The 26980-nt window shown below is 32.5% G+C and overlaps 3 protein-coding genes and 1 long non-coding RNA gene across 4 annotated transcripts; 3 read left to right on the plus strand and 1 right to left on the minus strand.

Annotated features, from left to right (window-relative positions):
• The first annotated feature begins 5208 nt into the window (after nucleotides 1–5208).
• On the plus strand, nucleotides 5209–5891 carry LOC114753534 (uncharacterized). Its single transcript, XM_028942218.1, has one exon. The coding sequence runs from the start codon at nucleotides 5292–5294 to the stop codon at nucleotides 5889–5891; it is 600 nt and encodes a 199-aa protein (XP_028798051.1). The 5' UTR covers nucleotides 5209–5291.
• A 242-nt stretch (nucleotides 5892–6133) lies between these two features.
• LOC114753537 (uncharacterized) lies at nucleotides 6134–21700 on the minus strand. Its single transcript, XR_003741010.1, has 3 exons — nucleotides 21621–21700; nucleotides 20672–20686; nucleotides 6134–6144 (listed from the first exon to the last, which is right to left on the minus strand). It is a non-coding gene; the product is annotated as an uncharacterized LOC114753537 (long non-coding RNA).
• Nucleotides 11133–11780, plus strand: LOC114753536 (uncharacterized). Its single transcript, XM_028942220.1, has one exon. The coding sequence runs from the start codon at nucleotides 11147–11149 to the stop codon at nucleotides 11741–11743; it is 597 nt and encodes a 198-aa protein (XP_028798053.1). The 5' UTR covers nucleotides 11133–11146; the 3' UTR covers nucleotides 11744–11780.
• LOC114753535 (uncharacterized) lies at nucleotides 15398–22343 on the plus strand. Its single transcript, XM_028942219.1, has 2 exons — nucleotides 15398–15429; nucleotides 21623–22343. Exon 2 carries the CDS (start codon nucleotides 21633–21635, stop codon nucleotides 22260–22262), a length of 630 nt encoding a protein of 209 aa, XP_028798052.1. The 5' UTR covers nucleotides 15398–15429; nucleotides 21623–21632; the 3' UTR covers nucleotides 22263–22343.
• Nucleotides 22344–26980: the final 4637 nt, after the last annotated feature.

The raw sequence follows: 26980 nt of genomic DNA on the forward strand, positions 1-26980 counted from the left end.
TTTTGCTTTTATCACTATTCTTTCTTCATTTTAATTTTTATGACTTTTTCAAGCACCACTTTCTCCTTGCAATTAGCTAGCTATCAGACAAAAGTCTCTCCATATATGAAGATCCACTTACAAATATATAATAGTAGTATACGAGCTTGGGATGATGTTTCACATTTTATGAAGTAGTAAGAGTCAAAACAAATTTATTTTTAATTTGTCACAATTAACCTCTTCAAGTTTAAAAAGATCTTGGATAAATATATTTTACCAACTTACAATTACCCAGATTGGTTGGATTAATGTTTGGTTATAAAATCAACTTCTTTAGTTGGCTTTCACCAAATCTTACTCTGTAGGAGACAATCATTTGCAGAAACAATGACTTTATTTGACCCCACCTGCTATCGATGGTAAGAAAACCAATATATATATATATATATATATGGTAAAAAGAAATTATCATACATATAATCATAAAAATAGTCCTCAGGTTCCTAATTGCTTAACTAATTTGAATATATTAAGATTTATAATGTACATACTCATTTTATGACTTATAATTCTAGAATGCGTGCATGCATACATATTCCAAGCATTTTTGTTCATTTTCTTCCTTTTCCAGTGCTTATTTGAGCACATATACATATACAAACTTACATATATATGTTTGCATGTATAAATTGTAGCTTAGCAATACGGATTAAAATTAAAAATATGATAAATTCCATTGGTCTAACCGCGATGAGTTTATTAATTGATTCTTAACCCATTTTCTGGCCCTCCGATTTTCTTTTAAGACCGAACAGATATTGGACCAGCCTGGTCCAGTTTGTTGAACCGGCTGGTCCAATTCAATTCTCATGACATTGATATTTTTTTTTTGGTAGAAACCAAGTGGTATCCCCTAGCCGATAGCCAGAGACTAATCCTCCCAAGGCGTAGAGATCACCGAAGTGGGTTTTGCCTCTCCCAACAAAGCCTTTTCCATGCACACGGCCTAGTTCGAACCTAGGACATCATGTTTAAGGGACCCAGCCATCTACAAACTGTGCCGGGCTTTGTTGGTTCATGACATTGATATTAATTGAACCTAAACTTTTTTTTTCACATTTTGAAAAAAGTTAATGAACTTAATCAGCTAGTTTATGGTGTGTTTGGAAAATCGTCTCAAGCCCTCAAAATGCAATTTTCTCAAAAGCTCATAAAGAGGTGTGTTTTTAGCCTGGGAAAGACAAGTACTAGTTTAACGTTGGTGTTTTGCTAAGTTTGGGTGTATTGTACATAGACTTACTTGCAAGTTAAGCAGATTAATTAGTAGTTTAATTTTTGTTTAACTAATGTTGAATGGTAGTCATTTTACAAAATAGACTGTTAAGCAAAGCTGTGAGAAAAAGATGGATTGGGGGATCTAATTGTTTCAGAACTTTCCATGTAAATTTTAAAAGTAGCAAGTTTCGGTTAAAGGTTCGGTACTCTGAAAAAAGAAAGCACTGCATTATTTCTTTTGAATCCATCATTGGGCCTTTTTATTTCCACATGCTTCACGTGAAATATTCATTTCAATTACAATTATCACCTGCTGTAAGCTAAATGCCAACTTGTTAAATATTCCCCCTATCCTAAATGTAAAAACCACTTTGTAGTATAAATTACACTATAAAATAAGTTTTACATTTAGAATCGGAAGGGTTTATTGTTATTGTTTATAATTTATGAATATTATTTCTTATATATAAATTTTGTGTTATATTTCAAAAGTTTTTTGTTATCTTTGATGATTATATTATATTATTGTTTTATTTTTCTTGAAAAACAAACAGAACAATTATAAGGGCAGCTTGAACATATGTGAGAATAATCAGAGCTGCCTTCTTAAGGAGAAAGGCAAGGAATTCCTTTCATATGTTTTATTGCTTAGTGCAATACTTAATTATTATAAAAACCTCCTATTGTTGAGCACATGATTTTTCTAATTTTAGCAATCAAGATTCTTCACTCGATTCCTTACATTTTCGTGATAAAGGGAGATACGGAATTGCTTTCCATCTGAGTTGGTATATACCTGTTTAAAACATTATGCACGTATATGTAATAATGATGAAATGTTAAAGTTTATTATGGCCAAACAAATTAAAAGTTAAAGAACTTCAAATTATTTTTTTCCTCTGTACCTTGAAACTGCCAAATAAGAAATCTCTTACTAATAATATTTTTTGTGTATCTCATATGTAATTTATATGAGTTTATGAATACACGAAAAATTTAATTGTTTACATCATGAATAATTAATTTTTGAAGTTGGGGGGTTGGTGTACAGCATATTGTGATGCAATATATAAAATTGACAATAAATCCTTCTTAAATTATAAATGACTTGATAAGTTTTATATTTTAATACTATTTAAAATTTAAAATTATATTTTTTTGACCAAGAAATTTACATTTAGAGGTGCTGCACACTTTCTTATGGAAAAGGATTTTGAATCTCTGCATTGACAAATTAACTATTTTTTATAACAATTAATGTAAATACACACCTTACGCAAACATATCAATATCTAACTCGAATTGAAAACCTCAGTTAAAGAAGACAAGAAACGTTGTCACTGGGACAGCTGGCCATTGTCAGTTATATACACATAAATATGAAATTAGACAACAAAGCTCTTGCTTTGTACAAAGTGTAATGCTGAGCTATACTATTTATAGTTTATCAATAATATAACATCCTAAAAGTTTTATATCGTGTATGGATGCGCACAATGACCAGATTTAGTGACTAATTATGTGTATTAATTGTGGTTTATGAATGCTAAAATAGTATTATGGTTCAAAGTTAATTATAAATTGGATTTCACAGCCAAGAGCAGACCACTATTTGCATTTTGCACTGACTTGGCCCCATATGATTCCACTAACGTATCTCAAAGAGAAACCATTGGCTGCTCTCTCTTCAAAATGTTGTTGCCTTTCTCATTTGCTTAGCCTTCTATATTTTTCTCTCATTAGCTTTTGCTTTATTACTATTTTAATTTTTTAATGAATTTTCCAAGTCTTTATAAGGGCCACTCCTTCCTTGCAAATTAAAGTAACTATCAAACAAAAATCTCCCAAATATTGAAGATCCACTTACAAAGAAAACAGGCGATCGCATTCACATTCGCATTCCCAACTACCATTACATGTGTGTGTGTGTGTGTAATACCTCGAAAAAAAATATTGCAGATGAAGGAGGAAAGGGCCAAAATGGATTTGTTTTAATTAATCATGATTAAGCTGTTCAAGTTTGAAAGACGTTAATTTATTACAGTCGTAACGAATGAATAATTCAACGGGCTTATTGGGATTGGTTGGATCAGTGTTTGACTATGAAATCAACTTCGTTAGTTAGCTGTCACGAAGAGGAATTAAAATCAAGTTGATGAAAGAATCACGTTATTCCGACCACAAGTTCATTAATTAAATCTCATCAAAGTTTATTTTAAAAAATTTCTGATGCATTGAAATTGAGTAGCGCTTAGTGTTAATTTAATTTTATGCTAGGTATGTTTAGGTGTTGTGCACAGATTTACTTGCAAAAGCTGGGTGGTAGCCAGTTTAATTATTGTTTAACTAGTGGTAAACAGTTGTTACTAATGGAAATTCATTGTTGCTAGGGAAAAGCAGTCTTAAGAGAAAGGTGGATTTGGGGATCTATATAAGAATTATTAATTGTAGCCAGCCAGCTGATTTAAATGAAAGAGTAAAAATTAGAGTCAAGGAAACTTCAGAACTTTTCATGGAAATTTAAAGAGTAAACGTTTTTTCAAAGAGAAATGTTGGTTGGGAGCCAACAATAATTGTGAATGTTGGGTACTTATTTCTCGCGGGGAAATTAAAGCTGTAACACTAATTAATTAATAATTAATCATTAATTATTATTATAAACTCAATTTGGATGCTAAATGCTTGCCAGTCCTTCTAACTTGTATGATGCACAGTGAAAAGGAGCAGCAACGAAACTTATAAATCCAATTCATATTTCCTTCGATCTAATTATAAGAGTTAGAGAATTCACTTTAGTGCCAAATATAAAACTCCAATTCATATCTTTCAAATTTATAATTTCTCAAACTGTATTGAATACACATGGCGAAGGATTCTCATCATATATATATATATATATATAGTACTTTCAATGCAAATAATCATGATTAAATAGCGTAAATAATACATTTTTCTACAAATAATTCAATTGGTTAATTGTTTAATCTTTTTAAATTAGTTATTTAGATTTTATATCAAAGAGCATAGACAATAATAAAGTGTAGTATTATTCATAAGTTATAAATAATTTAGAAAGACTCTATGCAACATACAGATGACATCAGTTAATAAATACTACATCCAGTCATAAACATAAGATTTAATTTACGCGCGGTATAAATTACACTATAAACTAAATTACACAATGATTTTCCAAGAAGGGGAGTGAATCTTGTGTGGTCATCAATAACGCTAAAGCATTTAACAAAGTTAATCAGTTAACCTTCAAATTCCACATGACGAAAATCAGAGTCCAACCACCATCACTAATTAATCTCTTAAGGCTTTGCCAATTGATCATCCTTTTTTTTTGGTACCATCATCTTTATTAAAGCTAGCTAGGTGTGGGCCTCATGAAATGCTCGAAGTTTGAGATACATAGCATAATTTATCATTTATAGACAGTGCAATTTGTTGTATATAATGTTATGTTATAGTTTTTTTTTTCTTTTGATAAATTCAAATTGAAAATGTGTGCGAGAGCTGCATTCTTAAGCACAAAGACAACAAATTCTTTATAAATATTAATTACTTATTCAGTGAATTCGTGAGTCTTCAGTACTCTTTTTTTAATTTTAACAATCAAGATTCTTTCGCTCGCGCTTTACTTTTTTGGCGTGCTAAAAGGGAGATATATATATGGAATTGCTTTCAGTCTCGTTTGACATACACCTGTTTAATTAAAACACGTTCGTTCAAATAATGAAAAGGTTAAAGACCTTCAAATTATATATTCTTAATTTATTCTGTCCCATGAAATTACAGAACCAGAAATCTCTCTAATTCTTAAAAACAAGGTAGCACCGAACGTGTATGCAACCAGAGGTTATAATAGGGAAGGGTAGATGATTATGAGTATACAAAAAGGCCTCCTCCTGCCTCCTATATATACACGTACCCTTCCCCTCTCCTCTTCAGTTCATCTCTTCCTCTCTCAGCCTCTCTCTCTCTCTCTCTCTCTCTATATATATATATATATTCAATAATACAGAGAAATGGAAAGCAATTTGCCGGTAATATCAAAGAAAGTGTGGAGCATAGTGCGCGTCGTCTTCTTCATGCTCCGGAAAGGCCTCACAAAACCAAAGCTCTTGATGGACCTCAACCTCATGCTCAAACGCCCCGGCAAGCTCGCCGGGAAAGCCATCGCCAATCTCATCTCCCACCACCATCACTGCCACCACGGCGGCTCCGCAGCATCCCACGACGTCCATTTACAGTTCTCCACCACAAGCGAGTACGAGTTCAGCTGCAGCAACAGTCCCAGCTACAGCTTCTTCTCCAAACGCCATTTTTCCCGTCACTTCCTTGCTTGCGCTCATGCACCACTAACGCTGGACGATGACGCGGTGGTGGTTAACAATGCTCTTAAGGTCGCGTTGGAGATTATAGATGACAAAAAATGCAAGGATGTGGCGGAGGCGTCGCCGGCACTACCTAGGTCTGGCCCGACCCAGACGGCGAGGCCGGTGATGGTCACGGACTCTCCGTTTCCAGTGCAAGACGGCAACGACGACGGGGACCACCGGGTTGACACGGCGGCGGAGCAGTTCATAGAGAGGTTCTTCAGGGAGTTAAGGAAGCAGCAGGGCTGAGCAACTTTGGATTTGTTCAACATTAATTATGATTAATTAACCGTAAAATTATAACATCAAAGCCATTTTGGATATATGTTGTTGATAATCATCCCAACCTCAGTTTTCACCTTTTGTGGGTTGGGGATTTTGCTTTCAAAGTTGTTATTTCAGACATATATTTGTACTTTTAATTGTTTTAAACTCAATAAATAAAGGGGAAAAAAAAGAACTTCCTGGTCTGACTGAACATTTCGGCTACAATTTATATAATCTCTTCAGCTCTCTTCTTTTTCTTTTCCAACAAGAGCATTTTATTTTGCAACAAGGGAGATATATAAAACATCAATATAAAATATGAAATTTATATAAAATGCACAATATTTCTTGGGAAACAGTATGCAATAAAAAGTCTCTTGGAGGGCTTGGCATGAAGCATATTAAACAGCAGAATCGGGCTTTTATGATGAAACTAGGCTGGGGTCTAGTCAACGACCGTGATTCTCTTTGGGCAAAGGTGATTAGAGCCAAATATGGATGCGGCAATGATCTTCTTCCAAATATTAACTTCAAGAAGATAGGGTCTAATACTTGGAGTGGCATCAAACAGAGCTGGAAGAAGGTAAAGGAAGGAATTCAAATCACTAAGAACAGATTTGGTACTGATTGTGCCTGCTGGAGATGGAACAAAAGTGGTTCCTTCACTGTTCACTCAGCCTATGAGAGCTTATCGCCTGTACAAAATAACATATTAGGGGACTGGGCAACCATTTGGAAGCTCAAAATTCCTCAAAGATGCAAAACTTTTGCTTGGCACATGTCACATGAACGGCTCATAACAAACGAACATAAGCTCAAGCGCCATCTTCATGCTAATGATACCTTTGATAGATGCAATGAAGGCACCGAGGATATTCTTCATGCCCTCCGAGACTGCAAGCATGTAAAAAATTTGTGGTCTTCGGTCATCTGCCCCGCCTATCAAGACTGTTTTTCCTCCGGCTCCCTTCAAAGCTGGATTCTCCTGAACATAACAAAAAACCTTAAGGGAGAGGATTGTTACTGGGAAGGATTGTTTGTGATTATGTGCTGGCTCTTATGGAGGAACAGAAATGAAGCAATTCACGGCGATAATGCAGCGAAGACTGACAGAATCTACGAGCATGCCTCGGCTATCCTTAGTAGCATGAACCATGCAGCTAACAAGTTGCAGTCCACTAGTGTAAACACCCACCAAAGAATGAGACTTGCTCCTGTGATAGAAGCCTACCTTCAAGCCTCATCGTCGAAGTGGATGGAGCTTATTCATACACATCTCATAAAGCTGCGTGTGGAGGTATCCTGATGGATGGAACGCGACGGATTGTAGAAGGTTTCACTTCGAGACTCCAAGAGGGTGACTCTCTGTCAGCAGAACTTTGGGGTTGCCTGCTTGGGTTAAGAAGAGCTTGGGATGGAGGTCACCGGAACGTTATCCTTAGATCAGACTCGCAAGAAGCGCTAGAGTTAATCCTGGGGCATGTTTCTGATATGCACGAAGAATGGAACATCGTTATGGAGATCAAGTAGATGCTTGAAAGGAACTGGAAGGTTCTATGCTGCTCCATCACTAGAGAAGACAATGTCTTTGCAGATTCTCTTGCCAAGAGAGCCCTCAATGATGGACCAGGTTTCCAAGTTTTGGGACCTGATTCTGTGCTCACCTTGCTCTCTCATGAGGGAATAGGATAGTTGGTGTTTGCTTTTCTCTTGTTATTCGTATTTTTCATTTTCCCAAATATCAAAAAAAAAAAAATGAATTCATAAATGCATTAGTGTGCCTGTATACATATGCGCTCTGTTTTTTTTAATTCTAACTCTACGAAGAATTTATAACAGATCGCTGGCTCTAAGGAACTAAATAATTTATAGGGACTTTTTACCTTCAGGTAAGTTTAAAAAGAATTTATCTCGCAAATCTATATGCGACATTTGAAGTTTTGTATTATACATATACTGATTTACTATGAGGACAACACATTTAGTGATTATTTAGATGTACTAATTGCAGCTTATGAATGCACAAAAATTCCACTAATGTTGACAGCACATTTAGTGATTAAGAAGATCTACTAATTAATTGCAGTTTAATTATTGTTTAACTAATGAAAAGTAGTATTCCTTCTAGTTTTTTCTTTTTTTTAAAGAGCCTGGTAACTAAATCACGTGATTTAAGAAAACAGTTAAAATTATATTGTTGTGAAAAAAGCGGTGAAAGAGAGGTGGATTTGGTGGTCTACTATAAAACAATTAATTAATATTGGATCCAGCTGATTTAAATGAAGGTTAAAAAAACACGTTGATTTGGAGCCAACAATAATTGTGAATGTCATGTAAATTAAAGTTGTAGCACTAATTAATTAATTAATTATTATAAACGTAACGTTAACTTATGGTGCAGAACGAAGAGGAGCAGCAAAGAAACTCGTAAAGGTTTGGTACTGATGCTATGAAAAATGAGGCCTCTGTCCTCTGCGTTTTTTTTTTTTTTTGAATTCTTCTTTGGCCTTTTTTCTTTCTTTCTTATTTCGTCGTGCTTCACATGAAATTTTCATCTCAATTGGTACAGCTATCAACATATTAAAATATTCTTTAATTTGTCTGCCTTACTTCTTCTTCTGGCTGGTTATTGAATGAGTTTGTCCTCATCTAAGATAAAAATTAATATATAAAAAACAAACGTAAAATCCAGACAATTCAAATTTACGACTCCTCCCATCTATCATCAACAATTATATTTGATAACATTAATCAATTTTTTCTCTTACAGTATTTATTTTTTTAAAACTAATTAATTTACATAAATTATAAATTACTACCTCCGATCCTTATAATATAAGAACTAGTTGACTGATTTGAGTAGATTAAAAAAATTAGTTATGTTTGTTATTTGTAATAAATAGGTGTTGTTGTTTTTTTTTTGTAAAATACTCTTGTTAATCAAGTGTATTGGTTAAAATAGGGGTGAAAATAGGCCAGGCGGCCTGTCAGGGGCCTACAACTTGACTTGTATTTGGCTTGGTTTGGCCTGACCTGTTTCAAAATAGAAAAAAGCTCAAGCCTCTTTGATGATCTGTTTAGCCTAATGGCCTAATGGGCCAGGCCTAGGCTTTTTGGAAAGCCTGTTAGGCCTAGCCTAGCCTGTTTTTATCTTATTTTTAATTTTTATTTTGTGCTTATATCTAGTCTTATTTTAAATTTTGATTATAACTTGTTTTTAATAATATTAACTGTAATCAAGATTCAAAATATTACTTATGAATAATAAAAAATAATTATTATATAGTATGTATATTTTACATTTTTATTAGACTATGTATTTTTTACTATGCATTTTGAAAATTTTAAAATTACAGGTTTCTTTAACAAGCTCAGGCTAAGCCAGACCTTTATATAGGCCAGGCTCAGACAGAAAAAAAAAAAAAAACCTATTACAGGCCACATGCTAAGCTCAAGCCAACATGTTACTAAATAGGCTTGGCCTGTTAAGGACAAAGCCTGGCCTGGCTTGTTTTCATCCTTAGGTTAAAACTACCATTATTACAAAAACTATCTTAAAAAAATAGATAAATATGAAAGACAAAATGGATTGGAATATTACATTTAAGATCAAAATAAAAGTCAAATAAACTCTTATATATAAGGATCGGATGTAGTAATATATAATTCAATATTACTCAGGAGTATTTTAGAAAGACAATATCATATTTATTATAATTAACTAATTTGTTTTATTTTATTAATCTATCTAAATTAATTAAGTAGAATTTATATTAAGGAGAGAGGAGTAACTTACTTTATTTTACGAGTTTATAATTTATGAATAGTGCAATTTATTACATATAAATTATATATATATCGTAGTGTTTTTTTCCCCTGCAAAACAGAACAATTTAAATGGAACCCGTCTGAGAGAGCGGCATTCTTAAGGGGAAAGACAAACACGGCTTACGCGTTAACGTTATTTACTCATTATAAAGTGAATATTCTTCTTCCATTTGACTACAAAATATATATACATATTTCCTTCTCCACAAATACAAATTAAAAGCTAATTTATCAACAAAGAAGGTTATACGTGAATATTGGCGAATTAATATATGTATGGTGATGAAGAAATAATAGAGTATAGGACTAATTATTAATAGCAAATATATTATATTATTGCTAAGCAGCTGTATAGCATATATATGATTTTTCTAATTAAGCCCACCCCATCACTATTTCCTACACAGTTGTCAAGCCTTTCCTAATTCACCATCTTTTTTGCACGCGCGTTGTTATTAAAGCTAGGCCTAGGCGTGTGCCTCATGAAATACATCGAGTTCAAGAAATATTACAAAATTCATATTTTTTTAATATATAGAACTCATTCTATAGTATAATTTACATTATGCGCTATAAAATGGATGACAAATATTTAGGATCAAGATGTGTTTTACTTTAGGATTGGAGAAGTAATTTCCAAATAGTACAATATATTATATATAACTTATGATATTATATTTTTTTAATATATAAAGAGAACAATTTAAATTGAACATGCGTGCGATAGCCGTGTTCTTAAGGACAAAGGCACCAATACGGATGGTTTATAAATATTAATTATTTAATTCAGTGAATTATTGAATCTTCGGTATGCTGACCGCTTACAAATTTCTTTCTTTCTTCTAACAAATACAGAAGTTAAAGAAATGTTTTAACTTTTTAACGTACGGTGAATTTTATCCATATATACATATATATATATGTATATATGGATGAAGATATAATATAGAAGTACTAATAATGGCAAATATTAAAGCTAATTAAAGCAGCCACCATATGAATTTTCTAATTTTAACAATCAAGAAGATTCTTCCACTCGCACACGTTGTTTGGCGTGATAAAAGGGAGATACATGAATTGCTTTCCGTCTGGTTTAAACCTGTTTAATTAAAACACGTTCTAATAATGAAAGGTTTATTTTCAAAAAAAGAAAACAGAAATCTCTTTATTAAAAAAAGAAGGTAACACTGAATATGGATGCACCCACTGGTTATCATAGGGATACAACAAACACTCCTTTTGCCCTCTATATATATACACATACTCTTGCCCTCTCCTCTTCATTCTTCAATTCATCGCTTTAGTCTCTCTCTCTCTCTCTAGGCAACACAACAGAAGAATCCTCCTAACCCTCTCTCTCTCTCTCTAAACCTGCAGACAAAGTCTTGTTCAATATATAATACAGAGAGATGGAAAGCAATTTGCCAGTACTATCCAAGAGAGTGTGGAACATGGTACGCCTTGTCTTCTTCATGCTCCGAAAAGGCTTCAACAAACCAAAACTCTTGATGGACCTCAGCCTCATGCTCAAACGCCCCGGCAAGCTCGCCGGAAAAGCCATTGCCGATCTCATCACCCACCACCATCATTGCCACCATGGGAGCTCCACAGCCTCCGACGACACCTATTTGCGGTTCTCCACCGCCCGCGAGTACGAGTTCAGCTGCAGCAACAAACCCAACTACAGCTTCTTCTCCAAACGTCATCCCCGTCGCTTCTTCACCTGCGCTCACGCGCCGCTCACGCTGGACGATGATGTGGTGACGGTTAATAATGCTCTTCAGGTGGCGTTGGACAAGCTCGATGACCAAAAATGCAAACATGCGGTAGACGCGTCGCCGGCACTTCCCGGGTTTGGACGGACCCCGACGGTGAGACAGTTGAGGGTGACGGACTCTCCGTTCCCGGTGCAAGACGGCAGCGATGACGGGGACCACCGGGTTGACAATGCGGCGGAGGAGTACATAGAGAGGGTCTTCAAGGAGTTAAGGAAGCAGCAGGGTTAATGAGCAACTTTGGATTAGTTACTCCGGGTTAAATGTTAATTATGATTCATTAACCGTAAAATTAACATCAAAGCAAATTTGGATATATGTTGATGATAATCATCCCAACCTCAGCTTTCACCTTTTGTAGGTTGGGGATTTTGATTTCGAAGTTGTTGTTTCTGACATATATTTGTACTTTTAATTGTTTTATGCTCAATAAATAAAGAAAAAAAAATCTGAAATTTATATCAATATTCTTATTTTGACTGAACATTTCGGCTACAATTTATGTCATCTCTTCAGCTCTTTTCTTGTTCTGTTCCAAGTTCCTACTTCCAGCAAGAGCATTTTATTTCGCACTTTATATCAATTAAAATATGAAATTATATTCATAATAAATTGTTCATATCTAAGTTATAAATTTGTTAGGAACGAGGAGTGAAGCCAAAAACGGGACAGAAGAGAAATGGGTAATAAGTAAAGGAGGATTCCTCATTTTAACTCAAAATCTTAAAGCGAGAGTTCATGAATCATTTTATTGCATTATGTGTTGCTTACTAAGTCTAATTTTATTCAATATGAAGACTTCCCATATTAACTTTAGTCTACTCATATTTGCACAATTGAACAAAATACACACACACACACATGAAAATGAAGCTAGACTATGAGGCTTGTATCGTACGAAGTGATCCAAAGGTAACTATTCTCTGGTTAAATATCAGTGCAACTTCCTAACTTGGAGCTTTATATCATATGTCGATTTATAATGACGGCACAGTTAGTGATTAATTAGATACACTAATTGTTGTTTATGAATGTGTAAAAATTTTCTTAAAACATTATTTTGGTTTATAGTAAAATCGGATTTCCATAAAAAGAGGCAGGGGAAGACCGAGAAGAACGCTGAATGAGGTCATTGAACGAGACCTCCTAATCAACAACATATCTAAGGATTGGGTTGTTGACAGAGCACGATGGCGTCGTGTGATTCATGTAGCCGACCCCACCTAGTGGGATAAGGCTTGTTGTTTGTTTGTATAGTAAAATCGGATTTCACAGCCAAGGGCCAGCACTATTTCCCCTAATGTCATGTGTCCCTACATGATCGCACTAACATCTCAAAGAGAAACCATTGTCTGCTTTTTTCCCTTGAACATAATGTAGCCTTTCTCATTTGGTTTCCATAGTCTACTCTCCATTGCTTTTGCTTTATTGCCATTCTTTTCATTCTTTTGACCTTTCCAAGTCTTTACATAACAACCACTTCCTCCTATCAAACAAAGTCTCCCAAATCCACTTACGAAGAAAACAGGTGATCACATTTTTTTACCTAGCTGCTAATAATACTAGTGTGTGTATGTGTTACGAAACAAAAGATTAGTAGAGAAAGCAAATTATTAGTCGTGATTAAGCTGTTGAAGTTTGAAAAGGTTATTAATTCTCAGTCGTGACGAATGAAGAATAGCTTTACCGAATTACCGAGATTGGTTGGATGAATTAATGTTTGGCTATAAAATCAACTTTTCTAGTTAGCTGTCACGATAAATCTTATAAAATCAACTTTTTTAGTTAGCTGTCACCATAAATCTTACTACTCTGTAGAAGAAAAGGTTGTGCAAACAATGGTCACTTTTTTCCGACCATGAATAAGTACAATAATTAAATCTCAATTTCTTTTAATTCTCGGAAATTTTGAAAAACACATCGAGTTAGTAGTTTAATTAGTGTTAACATTTAGCTAGGCGTGTATATAATAGTTATTGCAAGTAGATTTATGTGCTTGCAAAGCTAAGCAGATTAGTAGCTACAGTATATTTTAATTATTGATTCACTAATGGTAAACAGTAGCTATATATGAATGGAAATTGATTGATGTGTGTGCTTATATATACAAAGAGATCGTCCGGGAAAAGCAGTGAAAGAGTGATGGGATTTGGTGGTCTCATAAGACAAATATTAATTGCAGCCAGCTGATTTAAATGAAGGTAAAAATATGAGGCAGCTGGGACCTTTCATGTAAAAAAAAATGTTGATTTGGATAGCCAACAATAATTTTGAATGTCGGATAGCTGGATTGTTGGTTACTTGCAGGCAAATTAAAGCTGTAACACTTAATTAATTAATTAATATTATGAATTTAATTTGCATGCTAAATATGCTTGCTTGGTAGTCGTGTGTTTTTGACTTTTATGATGCACAGTAAAAAGGAGCGGCAATGAAATTCGTATAAAGCCATAACTTTAGTTACTTGCACTCTGAAAAATGAGGCCTCTGTGTGTGGTTTTTTTTTAAAATTTATTATTTCGTCATCCTTCATGTGAAATTAAATCTATTCATGATTCATCTCAATTAATACAGTACTACTACCTTCGGTCATTAATATAAAATCTTATTTGACTTTTATTTTTGTCCTAAATCTCTAATCCATTTTGTCTCTAATATTTATGTATTTTTTTCAAGCTAATTCTTCTAACAATGGTAGTTCTAGCTAATACACTTGATTAGCAAGGATATTTTAGGAAAAATAACACCTATTGATGACAAATAACTAACTTAACTTCTTTTCTTAATCTCCTCAAATGAGTCAACTAACTCTTATAATTAGGATCGGAGGTAGTATTACCAATACCATGTTTCTAATATTGTTTAATTGGTCTGCATTACTTGCTCTTCCTCTTCTCCATTTTTTGACCAGGCTCTTCTTCTTATAATTAATTTAAATAGCGCAACTTATTAATGAAAAATTAAATACTATAGTGTAGCCGTATAGGACTAATAATAGCAAATATATTAATGCTAAGCAGCTCTATGTTTGGCATATGATTTTACTAATTTTAACAATCAAGATTCCGTTTTACTCGCTCACTTTTTTTTTGGGCGTAATAAAAGAGGGATATGGAATTGCCTTTAACCGATAGTTTAAAACTTTAAATTCATACGTTCAGCAAATAATTGAAAAGTTTAAGAGATTCAAAGTAAATTAATTCTTAAGACCGTTGGTCAGCGATTTTATTGTCCGAACTACTATTATCATTAATAAGGTTTAATTAAGTAATCTTATTGAATTAATCAATACAACAAAATGTATTATGTCATGGCTGTTTGAAAGATTGATCATTCTATAAAGTTATAAATGGGAACTGCAGGACGGCAAAAATGCAACATTCGAAAGGAAAGGGTGGGCCCTACGCGCCCAGAGCCCAAAAAAGAAGAAAAGAAAGAAAAGCTCATTTCTTTCCTACTAAGCATTCTCCTCCTCGCCACGCAAACAAGATGGTCCCATATAGAGCCGGGAATCAGGGCCGGCCCGGCCCTTCAGGGCTGGCCGGCTTAAAAGGGCCGGCCCTCCAGGGCTGAAATTTTAAAAATACCCCAATTTGCTAGGCCCGGCCCTTAAGCTACAGGGCCAGGGCCGGCCCGCGGGCTTTTGGCCCGTTTAAGAAAAAATACTATTTTTTATATTTATCATATTTTTTATAAAAATAAATCAATGAAATTATTAATAAAAGACATAAATATGAATAAAATTAAGTCACATATAAAATATCATCATATATAAATATTCATCAACATCTAAAACATTCATTAACAAGATAACAACATCTAAAGTTTTATCTATAATGCAATTGTGCAATAAATAAACACTATTATTAATCTTTTGAAACTTCATCATCACTATAATTAATTACTTTTCTTCATAAGTATACTTTTCTTTCGTAACAAAAATATCAAGTTTTTCTTCTTTATAAGAATTTTATTTTTAAATTTTGCAATCTAACTATTTTTTTACTTTAATGTGAGAAACATTGCTGTTAAAACTCATGAATTTCTAATTCAAATTATAGAATCACAAGTTATATAAGTATAAAAATATTCTATTATCAAATATATATATATAGTTTAAAAATATCAACGCATATAATATAAATCAAATCATTATTAAAGTCCAAATTAACCCATTTTTTAAAAATTTAATTGGATAAATTATTATCTAAAACTAAATTTACTTTTAAAATGATAATAATAACTAAATATTTGAAATATTATTAACAATGTAAAAAATTAATAACATTAATATTATATAAAAAAATTTTAAAAATAAAAAAATATAAAAGGGCTTAAAAGGGCCGGCCCGTGGCCCTCCAGGGCCGGCCCTTTTAAGCCCTCAGCCCTCCAGGGCCAGCCCTCCAGGGCTTATGTTTCATTTTAAGAGAAAAATATCAAGCCCGGCCCTCATAATTTCAGGGCCTAAAAGGGCCGGCCCGACGGGCTCGGCCCGTTTTCCCGGCTCTAGTCCCATAGTAGTATTTTTTATCTTTAATATCAGAGTTAATTTAATTTTTATTTTGATTTTAAATATAAAACTCTAATTATTTTATTTTTCATATTTATTTATTTTTTAAAATAGCTTTTGTAGTAATTGCACATATTAAAGTGTAATCAAATGATAGTTGTAGTTAGTACGCTTGATTAGCAAAGGTATTTTAAGAAAATAATATCTATTTATTACAAATGACTAACTTAACTAATTTTCTTAATATACTCAATTAGTCAATTAGTTCTTATATTAAAAAACTAGAGGTAGCATATATATAAAATTCAAAGACAGCTTTCATTTTCAAAACCCTATATAATAGATTAAAAATACTTTTTATATTTTCTAATTTCTAAAATATGTCACGAAATAAATAAATAAATAACTGGAAACCTTTTAGTTGTGAAATTGAGCTTGTTACGTTAACTAAAGTATGTGAAGCGGATCCTAATCTTCTCTCTCTCTCTCTGTGTTTTTTTTCACTCAGGCAGTGATTAATAAATGTATTATGAGATTTGGGGATCGGTTTAAAGGGGAACCAAGAGCAAATTAAAATAACCCTTACACTCATTCCATCCATTCATATTTATCTTTTCATATTTATGAATATATAGTTTACCTTCCTATTCATAAATCTAGTTAATAATATGGTTTATGGAACACTTTCTTCATAAATATATAAAATATCTAATATATATTTACAAAAATTATTACTATAGGACCCATCAACTTGTTTTTACTAGGGTACAAGGCGCGAGTCTTAAAATATTAATATGTGCGGTGCTCTTCCATTGTTCTTCCCTAATTGGTTAAAGTTTTCTCTATTCAACCGCTAGAAAGATTCATAATTAAATATTTATTTTATTTTATTTTAAACAGTGGTATATGAATTAATTTAATAATTTAGATGTATAAAAACTAGCACAGTAAAGAAACAATGAATTAACACTGATATTTAGTAATGAAATTTGTAAATTCTATCACAAAAAGACTAACATATTAATTAGTGACAGAATTTAATCACTAATTAAACTGATAATCGACAGAAATTTGGTCACTAGATTTCATCGCTAATTCATTCTTTTTCTTTTTTAGTATAAAGTATTATATGTTTGAGCAAAGATAATTTATTGGATATCCTCAGCTATCCGTTAGATTCTCTGATGAATGAAGCTTAAATTATTTGGTGACATTACAACTTTCTTTTGGATAGGATTTGTGACTGAAAACAAAACCCCAAAAAAAGGCACCTTCAAATAATTCAGTTTCGTACATTTAGTTTTTAAGGATAAAATGAAATATAATTGCTTCTAGATTTAGATTGTAGCAAAAAGCTAGCCTTGAAAATGACAAGAAACAAAGAGAAGTGGTTGGAAGGCTTTGAGTTCAATTTAGTGCTCAATAATTGAAGATTTTTGTTTTCTAATATATTTACTTAAGGCTTTGAGTTCAACTTAGTGTTCAATAATTGAAGATTTTTGTTTTCTAATATATTTACTTAAGGCTTTGAGTTCAACTTAGTGCTCAATAATTGAAGATTTTTGTTTTCTAATATATTTACTTAAGGCTTTGAGTTCAACTTAGTGCTCAATAATTGAAGATTTTTGTTTTCTAATATATTTACTTAAGGCTTTGAGTTCAACTTAGTGCTCAATAATTGAAGATTTTTGTTTTCTAATATATTTACTTAAGTTTACCCGTAATTAAACCACTTTTTTTCTTTATTAAATTATGCCATAACAACAACGTTTAACTCCCATGCTGTCTTTTTAGTGGAACTTTAGATTTTCTAGATCTCTTTCCATTAATTATCATATATAATTAATCACACAAAGTTAAACAAACTACAAATTGTGTTATCTTTCTAAATAAACCATTTGATTTATGGCACTTGGATAGCATCCAAATAATATATCAAAGGTCTTTCCATAATCACTGTAAATAACGATAAATGGAACATCAAAATCAACCTTACTAATGGATATGCGTGTAGCATTCTGAAATCAAATGTCTTCATTATGTAATTACCTTTATAATCTTAAGGGATCTTTAAGTAAAATCATGATGATTAGACTTAAGTAGAAGCTTCACGATCCTCATATATTATCTTAATCATTTGACCAAACAAAGGCTGCTGGAGTAGAAGGTGGCAGCTTCTTCCAGTCTTGTCTATTAATCTCAAGTTATATGCATGACTGAATATTTCAAATTAATTTGAAATTACTCAATAAGAAAGTTAATGTTCTTAAATTTAAAGGTAACATCATTTTTTCCCCATCGCTCATTGATTCATATTCATGAATAACTGGATATAACATTAGCGTTTTAATAATTAAGTATTTTCATCCAAGAATAAAAAATTATTATGACTTTAATTTTGTGTGTGTCTGTGTTTCTTGTGTACATAATCCTTCAGGCTTAATGACAAGGCATGTAGGAGTAGTATAAATTAATTAAATTTTAGAGTGAGCTTTTTTTCTTTTTTTTTTGTTGTTGGAGGTAATGTAAGGCCAAGATAATGTTTGAATTAAATAATATTGTTAGATCCTAAAATGTATTAAATATTTTAATGCTGCTTTTTGAGACATTAAAGATAGAGGATAATGGATGAAGTTAAGGGTTATCTGTTAGTGGAGCAGGTTTCTTAATCGTTTTTTCTTATTATAAAATATAATTCCATTGTCCGCTGAATAATCTAATACACACACACACAGACACACGCATATATATATGACCAAGCTGTTAGTGTTTTCCCCAAGAAAATTAGATCCTTTTGGTTTCAATCTTATTGCTTATAAAATTAGATATAGCGCAAAACAAAGTGCACAGGTCAAATACAAAGCATGCCAATGAAACTAATGGAGCCTAGGACCACACACACACACACAGAGGCTGGTCCTTCTCTTCGAATATTAAACTTACTTTTACATTTGCTTTTTGGATTTCTAGCTGTCAAGTTAAGAAACTACCCACAAGAAACGTCCCCCTACAAAGTAAAAGGTTACCCCTTCACATTTTGTACTAAGTAATCGCTTAAACCTCAATCCACGAATATCGATTACATTATTAGAAGAGGTTAAAAAACAAGAATATAATTACAAGCATTTGAAAGTATTGTTCACAAAAAAAAAAAAGAATTTGAAAATATTAATATTATTTTAGTCCCCGTCTGTCTGTGTACGAGTGTGATCTGTGGGATTAACTTCGTTCCAAATTCATGGCTATCCATTCTTGTGAGTTATATGGCGGTTTTTTTTTAAAAAAAAAAACGGGACTGCATTATTTTGTAGATAATAATTCAGTTTAATTTGTTGATTAAATTAGCATTAATTAATTTCTTCAGAATTTGTTATTTGTTTGTAATATATATAACGTTAGTTGTGTTGATTTGGAGCACTGTCTAATTTAGTGAATTAAGGAGTCTTTGATTAATTAATAAACCTAGATCATCCAGAAGACCATATATATAACGTGTTGCATTGTGATCAAATGAATGCGAATTAAACCTTTTCACAGTCTAATCAATGTTGAAGTGAAATCATGATAATAATTAATTAGCACTAATATAAGAAGCTGCTCCATCAAGATTAGATTGATCCTCATCCACTAAGTAAATCTTAGATTGTTGTTTCAATTTGGCAAGTAACTTTGGTAAAGACGAAAGCATTATAAGAATCCCTCTCTATATAATGGCTAGAAAAAAGGAAAAGTGGAGCTGGTTTTTCTCTTTATTTCCAGCTTTAACAAAAATAAATTAATGCACTTAGAGCTGCTTTGGGTTCGCGTGCTTTTGAATACAGCCAAGTTTTAAGCCTTTACCCAACCAAAAAAAAAACCACACAAATTCATATAATGCCACGTACAAAGTGCTCAGATAAACTTTTAAGGTAAAGTGGGGAGAAATATAATACGGGGAAAGTATTTTTATATGTAAACGAAAGGAAACCTGCTGGAGCTCGAGGTGGCAACTTCTTAGTTCTAACCTAACATTCTCATGTATTAGTTTGGAGCAATATGTATATGGCTGAATATTCTGAATGAACTAATTTGAGCTATGAATTAGGGAAAAAAAATCAATTATGAAGGGAATTTAATTCAAAAAAATCCACGTCTCTCTTCATTATTAATTCACTTGCCACACATATATAGATCCATTTGGGGATATAAGACAAGTATGGAAATCCCACTTGAATTATAAAATTTTAGAATACTGAGCTTTGGATGTAAAGGCGATAGGTTATAATATCAGTGATGAATAATTGTGAGATCCTGAAAATTATATATTAAGTATTGCTTTTTTTTCTTGGGTGTTACGGAGAAGAAACCTTGAATATAATTATGACAAAGGTCACGGATAAGGATGAGGTTAAGGCCTCAAGTGACTCTTAAAAACGACAATTCCTATCGTAAAGTAAACATATGCAAGACTCTGCAAAAGAACATATGTGTGAGTATGCCTGCTCGGAACGACTATGGCCATAAGCTACTGGGAAACAAGGTTGCACGCTTCATTTTTTAGGAAAAGCATCTTCATTTCATGTTCGAAAATAAATTTATACGTGCTTTAAAAAAACATGGCGTCTTAATTACAAATTTTTACGAATTTGTTAGATATAAGATTTTACTACACTGTACTTTGCTTCCTCTTTTTTTTTCCCAAACAACAATAACAAGCATTATCCCACCAATTAGGTGGAGTCGGCTATATAAATTGTATGATGCCATTATACTCTATCAATAATTAAATCTTTAGACGTGTTCTTAATCAAAATACCCTGTTTGATAACCTTATTGAGCATCCTTTTCGATCTTCTTCTATTCCTTTCTAAAAGATCCAAATTGTGTAATCTTCACCATGCCTTCAATTCTCTTTATCTTTTTTCCACTGTACAGGTTAAAAATATCATCACAAAAAATATTTCCTAAATTTATCCAACTCCCTTTGAACAAATTAGACATTTCAAAAATAAAATTGAAAATTTAATTTAAAGGATATTGTGTTTAATTAAATTTAAAAGAATTATTAAACTAAAGACATTAAGGATGGATTTTATAAAAATTGATTAAAAAATAGATGAAATGATACTTTTTGAATATATAATTCACCCGAATAATAAATCATAAAACGCAAACCGACCAAGAAGCAATGCCAAATTGTACCTTAGCCGCTAGCCCCCGTTGCCCACACTTGAAGACTGAAGCTCACGTGAGGTTTCTTCTGAAATCGGCAAAATGTCACGTGACCTTTAACTTAGCCTGGCAGAACCCCGCCGATAATGCAACTGCGTCAAATAAAAATAAATAAAATAATAAAAAAGATGGTAACACCGAGTTTCTCTGCACCCACGCGTGCCCAAAGGCACCCCTTTCCCTTTCGTCTTTCTTTCTTCTACAGTTCTACCTCCTTACCCTCTAATTAACTTTTCCCCGCCATAAATATAGAACCCACAGGCCCTGCCTCTTCAGATTCGGAGTTCAGAAATCAGAAGTACATCTCTTCCTCTCTCTCTCTCTCTCAAGACTTGGAAAGAAAACCAGTATCTCTCTCTCTCTCTCTAAAATTGTGAAGAAAAGTACAGTATTATAGAAATGGAGAGCAACATGCCAGAAATAGCTAAGAGAGTGTGGAACATGGTTTGCGTTTCCTTCTTCATGCTCAGAAAAGGCATATCCAAGGGCAAAATCATGATGGACCTCAACATGATGCTCAAACGCCGCGGCAAGCTCGCCGGAAAGGCCATCGCCAACCTCATGTTCCACCACCACCACGGCAGCCCCACCTCCTCCGACAACCCTGACCTCCGTTTCTCTGCCGGACGAGAGTACGAGTTCAGCTGCAGCAACACTCCCAACTACAGCTTCTTCCCAAAGCGCCATAACGGCCACCATCGCCGCCACAGCCACAATCCCTTCTTCTTCGCATGTGCTCACGCGCCGCATACTCAGGACGACGACATGGTGGCCATCAGTAATGCGCTCAAGGCGTCGTTGGAGATGCTAGATAACAACAATGGTCCTAACAACAACTGGAACAAGGATATGCTGGAAACTTCGCCGGCGCTTCCAGGGTTCGGAAGGAGTACAACGGTGAGGCAGCTGAGGGTGACAGACTCGCCGTTCCCAGTGCAAGACGGCGACCAGGACAGGGATCACCAAGTGGACAAGGCGGCGGAGGAGTTTATAATGAGGTTTTACAAGGATCTGAAGAAGCAAGCTTGAACATAAAATTATTCATGATCTCCGCCGTGCTAATTATGCAGTTTTGGATATGGCTCGTGGACTCTGTTTTGGCAAAAAGGGGGGAAAAAAAAAACTGGATATTGATATGTTGATAATAATCAGTTCGTTCCTTTGTGCATTATATGAATTTGTAATTAAGTTTATTATTGTTTTTCTATGATCATTGCAATAAAAAAAAAAATTAAAGGACGCAATTGGCTATCCATTGTTTCTTTCTCCTCGTGCTTTCAATGTCACACGTGAGTATCTCTTATTCTGAAACTGAAAATAATGAAAATATATGAGGGTGGTAATTCTGTGCAAGAATGTTTGAGATAATATAAAATTCATATACATATATATGTACTTTAAAATATATGCGATAATATAAGGATTTTAATTGGAATATATATTATAAAGTTAATGAATATACAAATTAATTGGTGTACATGTCCTTACATACCGTATGCGGGGAACAATTGTAATTGAATATCCCTGGGACATCCTTGAGCACACCTTGTGTTGGAATAATTTTGAATCTTTGCATCTACAAAGTAATTAATTATATTATTATGCTCCATAGACTTCAAATCAAGCATCTCTTCTTCTTTGTGTGTGTGTCTGGCACATGCATATATATAGCCCATGTTTGGCGACAAATTAAATTGAAAATGGATCCCTTAAAGTTGAGAGGTTTACTTTTTTTCCCCCCCAAGAGAAAGAGAGGAGATTTTATGTTTTATTAAAAAAAACCATAAAAAGGTGAAATATATGGGGAAAAAAAACAAAAGAAAAATTTGATGGAAATTTATGGATCTCAACTTCAAACATATCATCATTTTGTTTAATATAAGAACTATTTAATTAATTTAAATATATTAAGAAAATTAAATAAATTATTAATTTACAACAAATATGACATAATTTTTTAAAATATTCCTGTATAACATTATACTATTATATCATTTTATAAGATGAGTAAATTAGTTTTAAAAATATTAAATATAATAATAAATAAAATGAATTGAAATATTATATTTAAGACAAAATTTAATTTCAGCTAGCTTAATTAGGGATCTAAAGAGAGAACAATAAAAGAGAGATCAATAATATATATTGTAGTTCGTGAGAGTGAAAAAGATTTAGAGTTATAGCTTTGGACCTAATTAATTAAAAGTGTGATCTTTAGTAGTGATTCTCATTTGGTTTAATTAAACTTAATTAAATAGGCTTGTCACAGCCAAGGCCACCCTGTTTTGATTAAAGTAGTGTTGATATGACTCCACTAACTTGTCAAAGGGAAACTGTAGGCTGTGCCCTCTCCAAAATATCATGGACTTTCCGCAAACTTTACTTTAATTGTTGCTTTATTTTTCCCACTTTTTTACTTTTGCTTTAAATTATTTCTTTTTCTTATATAATTAACCCTTTTCCTGTTGCTTCTACGTTCTCAAAAAAAGTATCCACGAGAAGATCCATATACAAAGTAACGAGTTACGTGCCCATTGTCACTTTGCACCATACAAATAATGCTTAATAATGGGATGTTTACATTTACCAAATACCCATATATATATTTATATGTTTACACGACAACTTAACGTGAAATAAAAAGATTACAGTTGTCATAGAAGAGGTTAAAATAAATATTAGTGCATATTTAATTTGATTTAATTATTTGTATAATTATAAGCAGGTGAAGTTTGAAAAGGGAGATTAATTTTAAAACTATCATGGGCGAACGAATTAAATTTAAATGATGCACCCTTTGTTTTTTGAGATTAGGTTGTTTTTTTATTAGATAAATAGCTGTCAAAATATTAGACTGCATGTTGTATATAAATACAAATATTTCAAAGGATAATTTCCGAAACAGCTAGGCATTTCTAGCTTCATGCTGGCCAATTGGTTTTATTGCAAACTTTGAGATTTATATATATGTTGATGAACAATTAATTTCACTACTTGGGAAAGACCATTATATACATACACATTGTTTCACACGAGTTGAGCTCATCTTTGAACATGTGTTATCTTTTAGTAGATGTACTGTTCTGGTCAAACTCTCGACCTGACAATGTATTCCGCCAGAGTTGGCTCACACAGTAAACCTTAAATCTAAAAAGAAAGGCAGTACTCCACTTCTGATTCACAAAATGAGAAAAATTCCCAAAAAATGTAGTGGTATATTCATGATTGGTGGGTAGGTACGTCAAGAGAAATGCACAGTGAAAGAAGTGATTTAGGCAATCTAATGATAAGAGAATTATTATGGCGGCTGATTTAAATTTTGAAAGATGGGTCAAATTAGGGTGTTGGTTAACTTGACTAGTTTTTCATGTATAGACATATTAAAGCTGGTCCAATATCGTAGACTTTTGGGCCAACACACTGACCTCGTTTCTTTTCATAAAAAAAATAAATCGCAGACTTTCAATATTAAATAAAGTGATAATTTACTTAGAAACTTCAAATATGTAGGTAGACAAAAAATTTAGTAAAACCCTTAAGGAGGTTGAATGGGAAATATGAAATAACATTTCTCTCACTTTTAATATAAGGACATAAGTTTAAAAAAAAAAGCGATAAATAATGCTTTAGATAAAAAACCAACTATTTTTTTTATAATACACAACAAAGTTACACTCTTATTTGTTTATTATAATTAAAAAAAAAAGAAGAAGGGGGCGAGTAATTGTGAAAGTGAGATGGCTAACAATAATACTCCTCTAGTCTTTAATATAAGATCTATTTAACTAATTTGATTAGATTAAGGAAGTTAGGTAAGTTAGTTAATTATAAGAAATGTAACATGTTTTTCCTAAAATATCATAATCATCTTTCTTAATAGCCCATTCCTCTTCTACTTGATTATGTTTGAGGAAGTATCCATAATGATAATTTAGAGAAAATTGATAACTATGAGAAATAGGTCTTATATTTAGAACCAAAACTAACTCAATAATTAGGTCTTATATTAAAGACCGGAGGAGTAATTGCTATTTTTTGCGGGTAAAAGGTGTAACATCAATATAATAAAGAGTTGATGGGCGCGTGGGTTTTAGCTTTTGAGTTTACAAAGCAAAAGAAATTCTTATAAAGCCAAAAGATTAGGTGAAAGTTCGGTGAAACTCTGAAAATAAGGGGCTCCATTAATTGTCTGGCTTTTTGAAATTTTCCAAGGCTCTTTCCCCTTTGACATGTTTCCCTCTACTTGACATTTCAAAGTAGTTTTATTGTCACAATGATTTGTATTTGTATTAGTGAATTAATTCTTGATTATGATGAGGAACTTTTAGTTATAACCGTAATTACGTGTGGGCTCATACTTTGCATACATGACTTTATGAATTGTTCATTTTAAATATATGTATCCTTGTATCGGAAGAAGTCTGTTAGAGATATTATTGGATCTAAATGTAAGCATATCTCCTTGCAATAATTGCAGTGTAGAGATTTAAATATGAATTAGTCGCGTTGTAATAAATTGACCATTTCTACTAAACTTAACTTCATTGGTAATAGATATTCATTGACTATATAGATAGAGATTCCGGAGAGATAAAATATTATTTATTAAAATTATATTAAAATGGTATGGATCACTAAAATAATTAAGACATCCCAAAATCAAGTATCTTGAAGTTAAAATTAAGAGATAAACAAAGAAAATAAAAATATTAGCTGGGAGATCAATTAATGTTAACATTTCATGAGAAAATTAAACACTAATAATTTTAATTCAATTGAGCGGGTTGTTTCCTATTGCATTAATAATTAATCCTTGACTATTTTTGCACCATTATATGGAACGACTATGTGCATAGCTGTCAACCAAACAAAGATTTGGGCTGCAATATAATGCATTCAAGAGATGGTTACAACTTTACTCACAATACAAAAGTTAGATGAAGTGAAACCAGCTTGATACACCTTAGATAAATTTGAGATTTAAAATTCTATCGAATGAAACAAAAGTGGGAAAGAGATATTCCTTATTTAAACATAGTAATGCCGAAAATGAAATGATCAATAATATTAAATATTTCTCTGGTACTGCCCATATGTCGGAGATAAAACTCTATTTTCTTTTAGTTATACGCCACTTGATTAAATTTTTAATATGAATATATGATTTTGCCAAAAATAAAAAGTATTATAAACTTATAATCAGAAGGTGATGAGACTATCTTTAAGGGCTGCTGGAATAAATTATCATAAAATGCAGCACCATTGACCCCAAAACAAAAAACAAAAAGCATTATAAACAGTCTCGAGTTGGCACTGAACCGCAAATTTGGACGAAAATCAATACACACACTACGAAATGAATCCAATAATAACTTGTTTTAATAAAACTTTCTATTGCACCCATGCACGCATGCTTTTTCCCGCCCTTTTTTTTTTGGTACAACCATCTTTATTTTTCTTTTTAAAAAAAGCTATTCTCTTCAATTTCAATTTTTCTTCTATATACTACCTTCGATCTTAAATATAAGAGCTAGCTGACTAATTTGAGAAGATTAAAAAAATAAGTTAAGTTAGTTATTTGTAATAAATTGATGTTGTCTTTCCTAAAACATTCTTGTTAATCAAATGTATTGACTAGAATTAATGAACTATCATTATTAGAAGGACTATCTTAGAAAAAAAAGTATAAATATGAGATACAAAGTGGATTAGGATTTTATATTTAAGATCAAAATAAAAATTAAATG

This window comes from Neltuma alba, unplaced genomic scaffold (genome assembly GCF_004799145.2).
Source record: "Neltuma alba isolate B1F8T4 unplaced genomic scaffold, ASM479914v2 tig00007971_pilon, whole genome shotgun sequence".
Taxonomy (NCBI): domain Eukaryota; kingdom Viridiplantae; phylum Streptophyta; class Magnoliopsida; order Fabales; family Fabaceae; genus Neltuma; species Neltuma alba.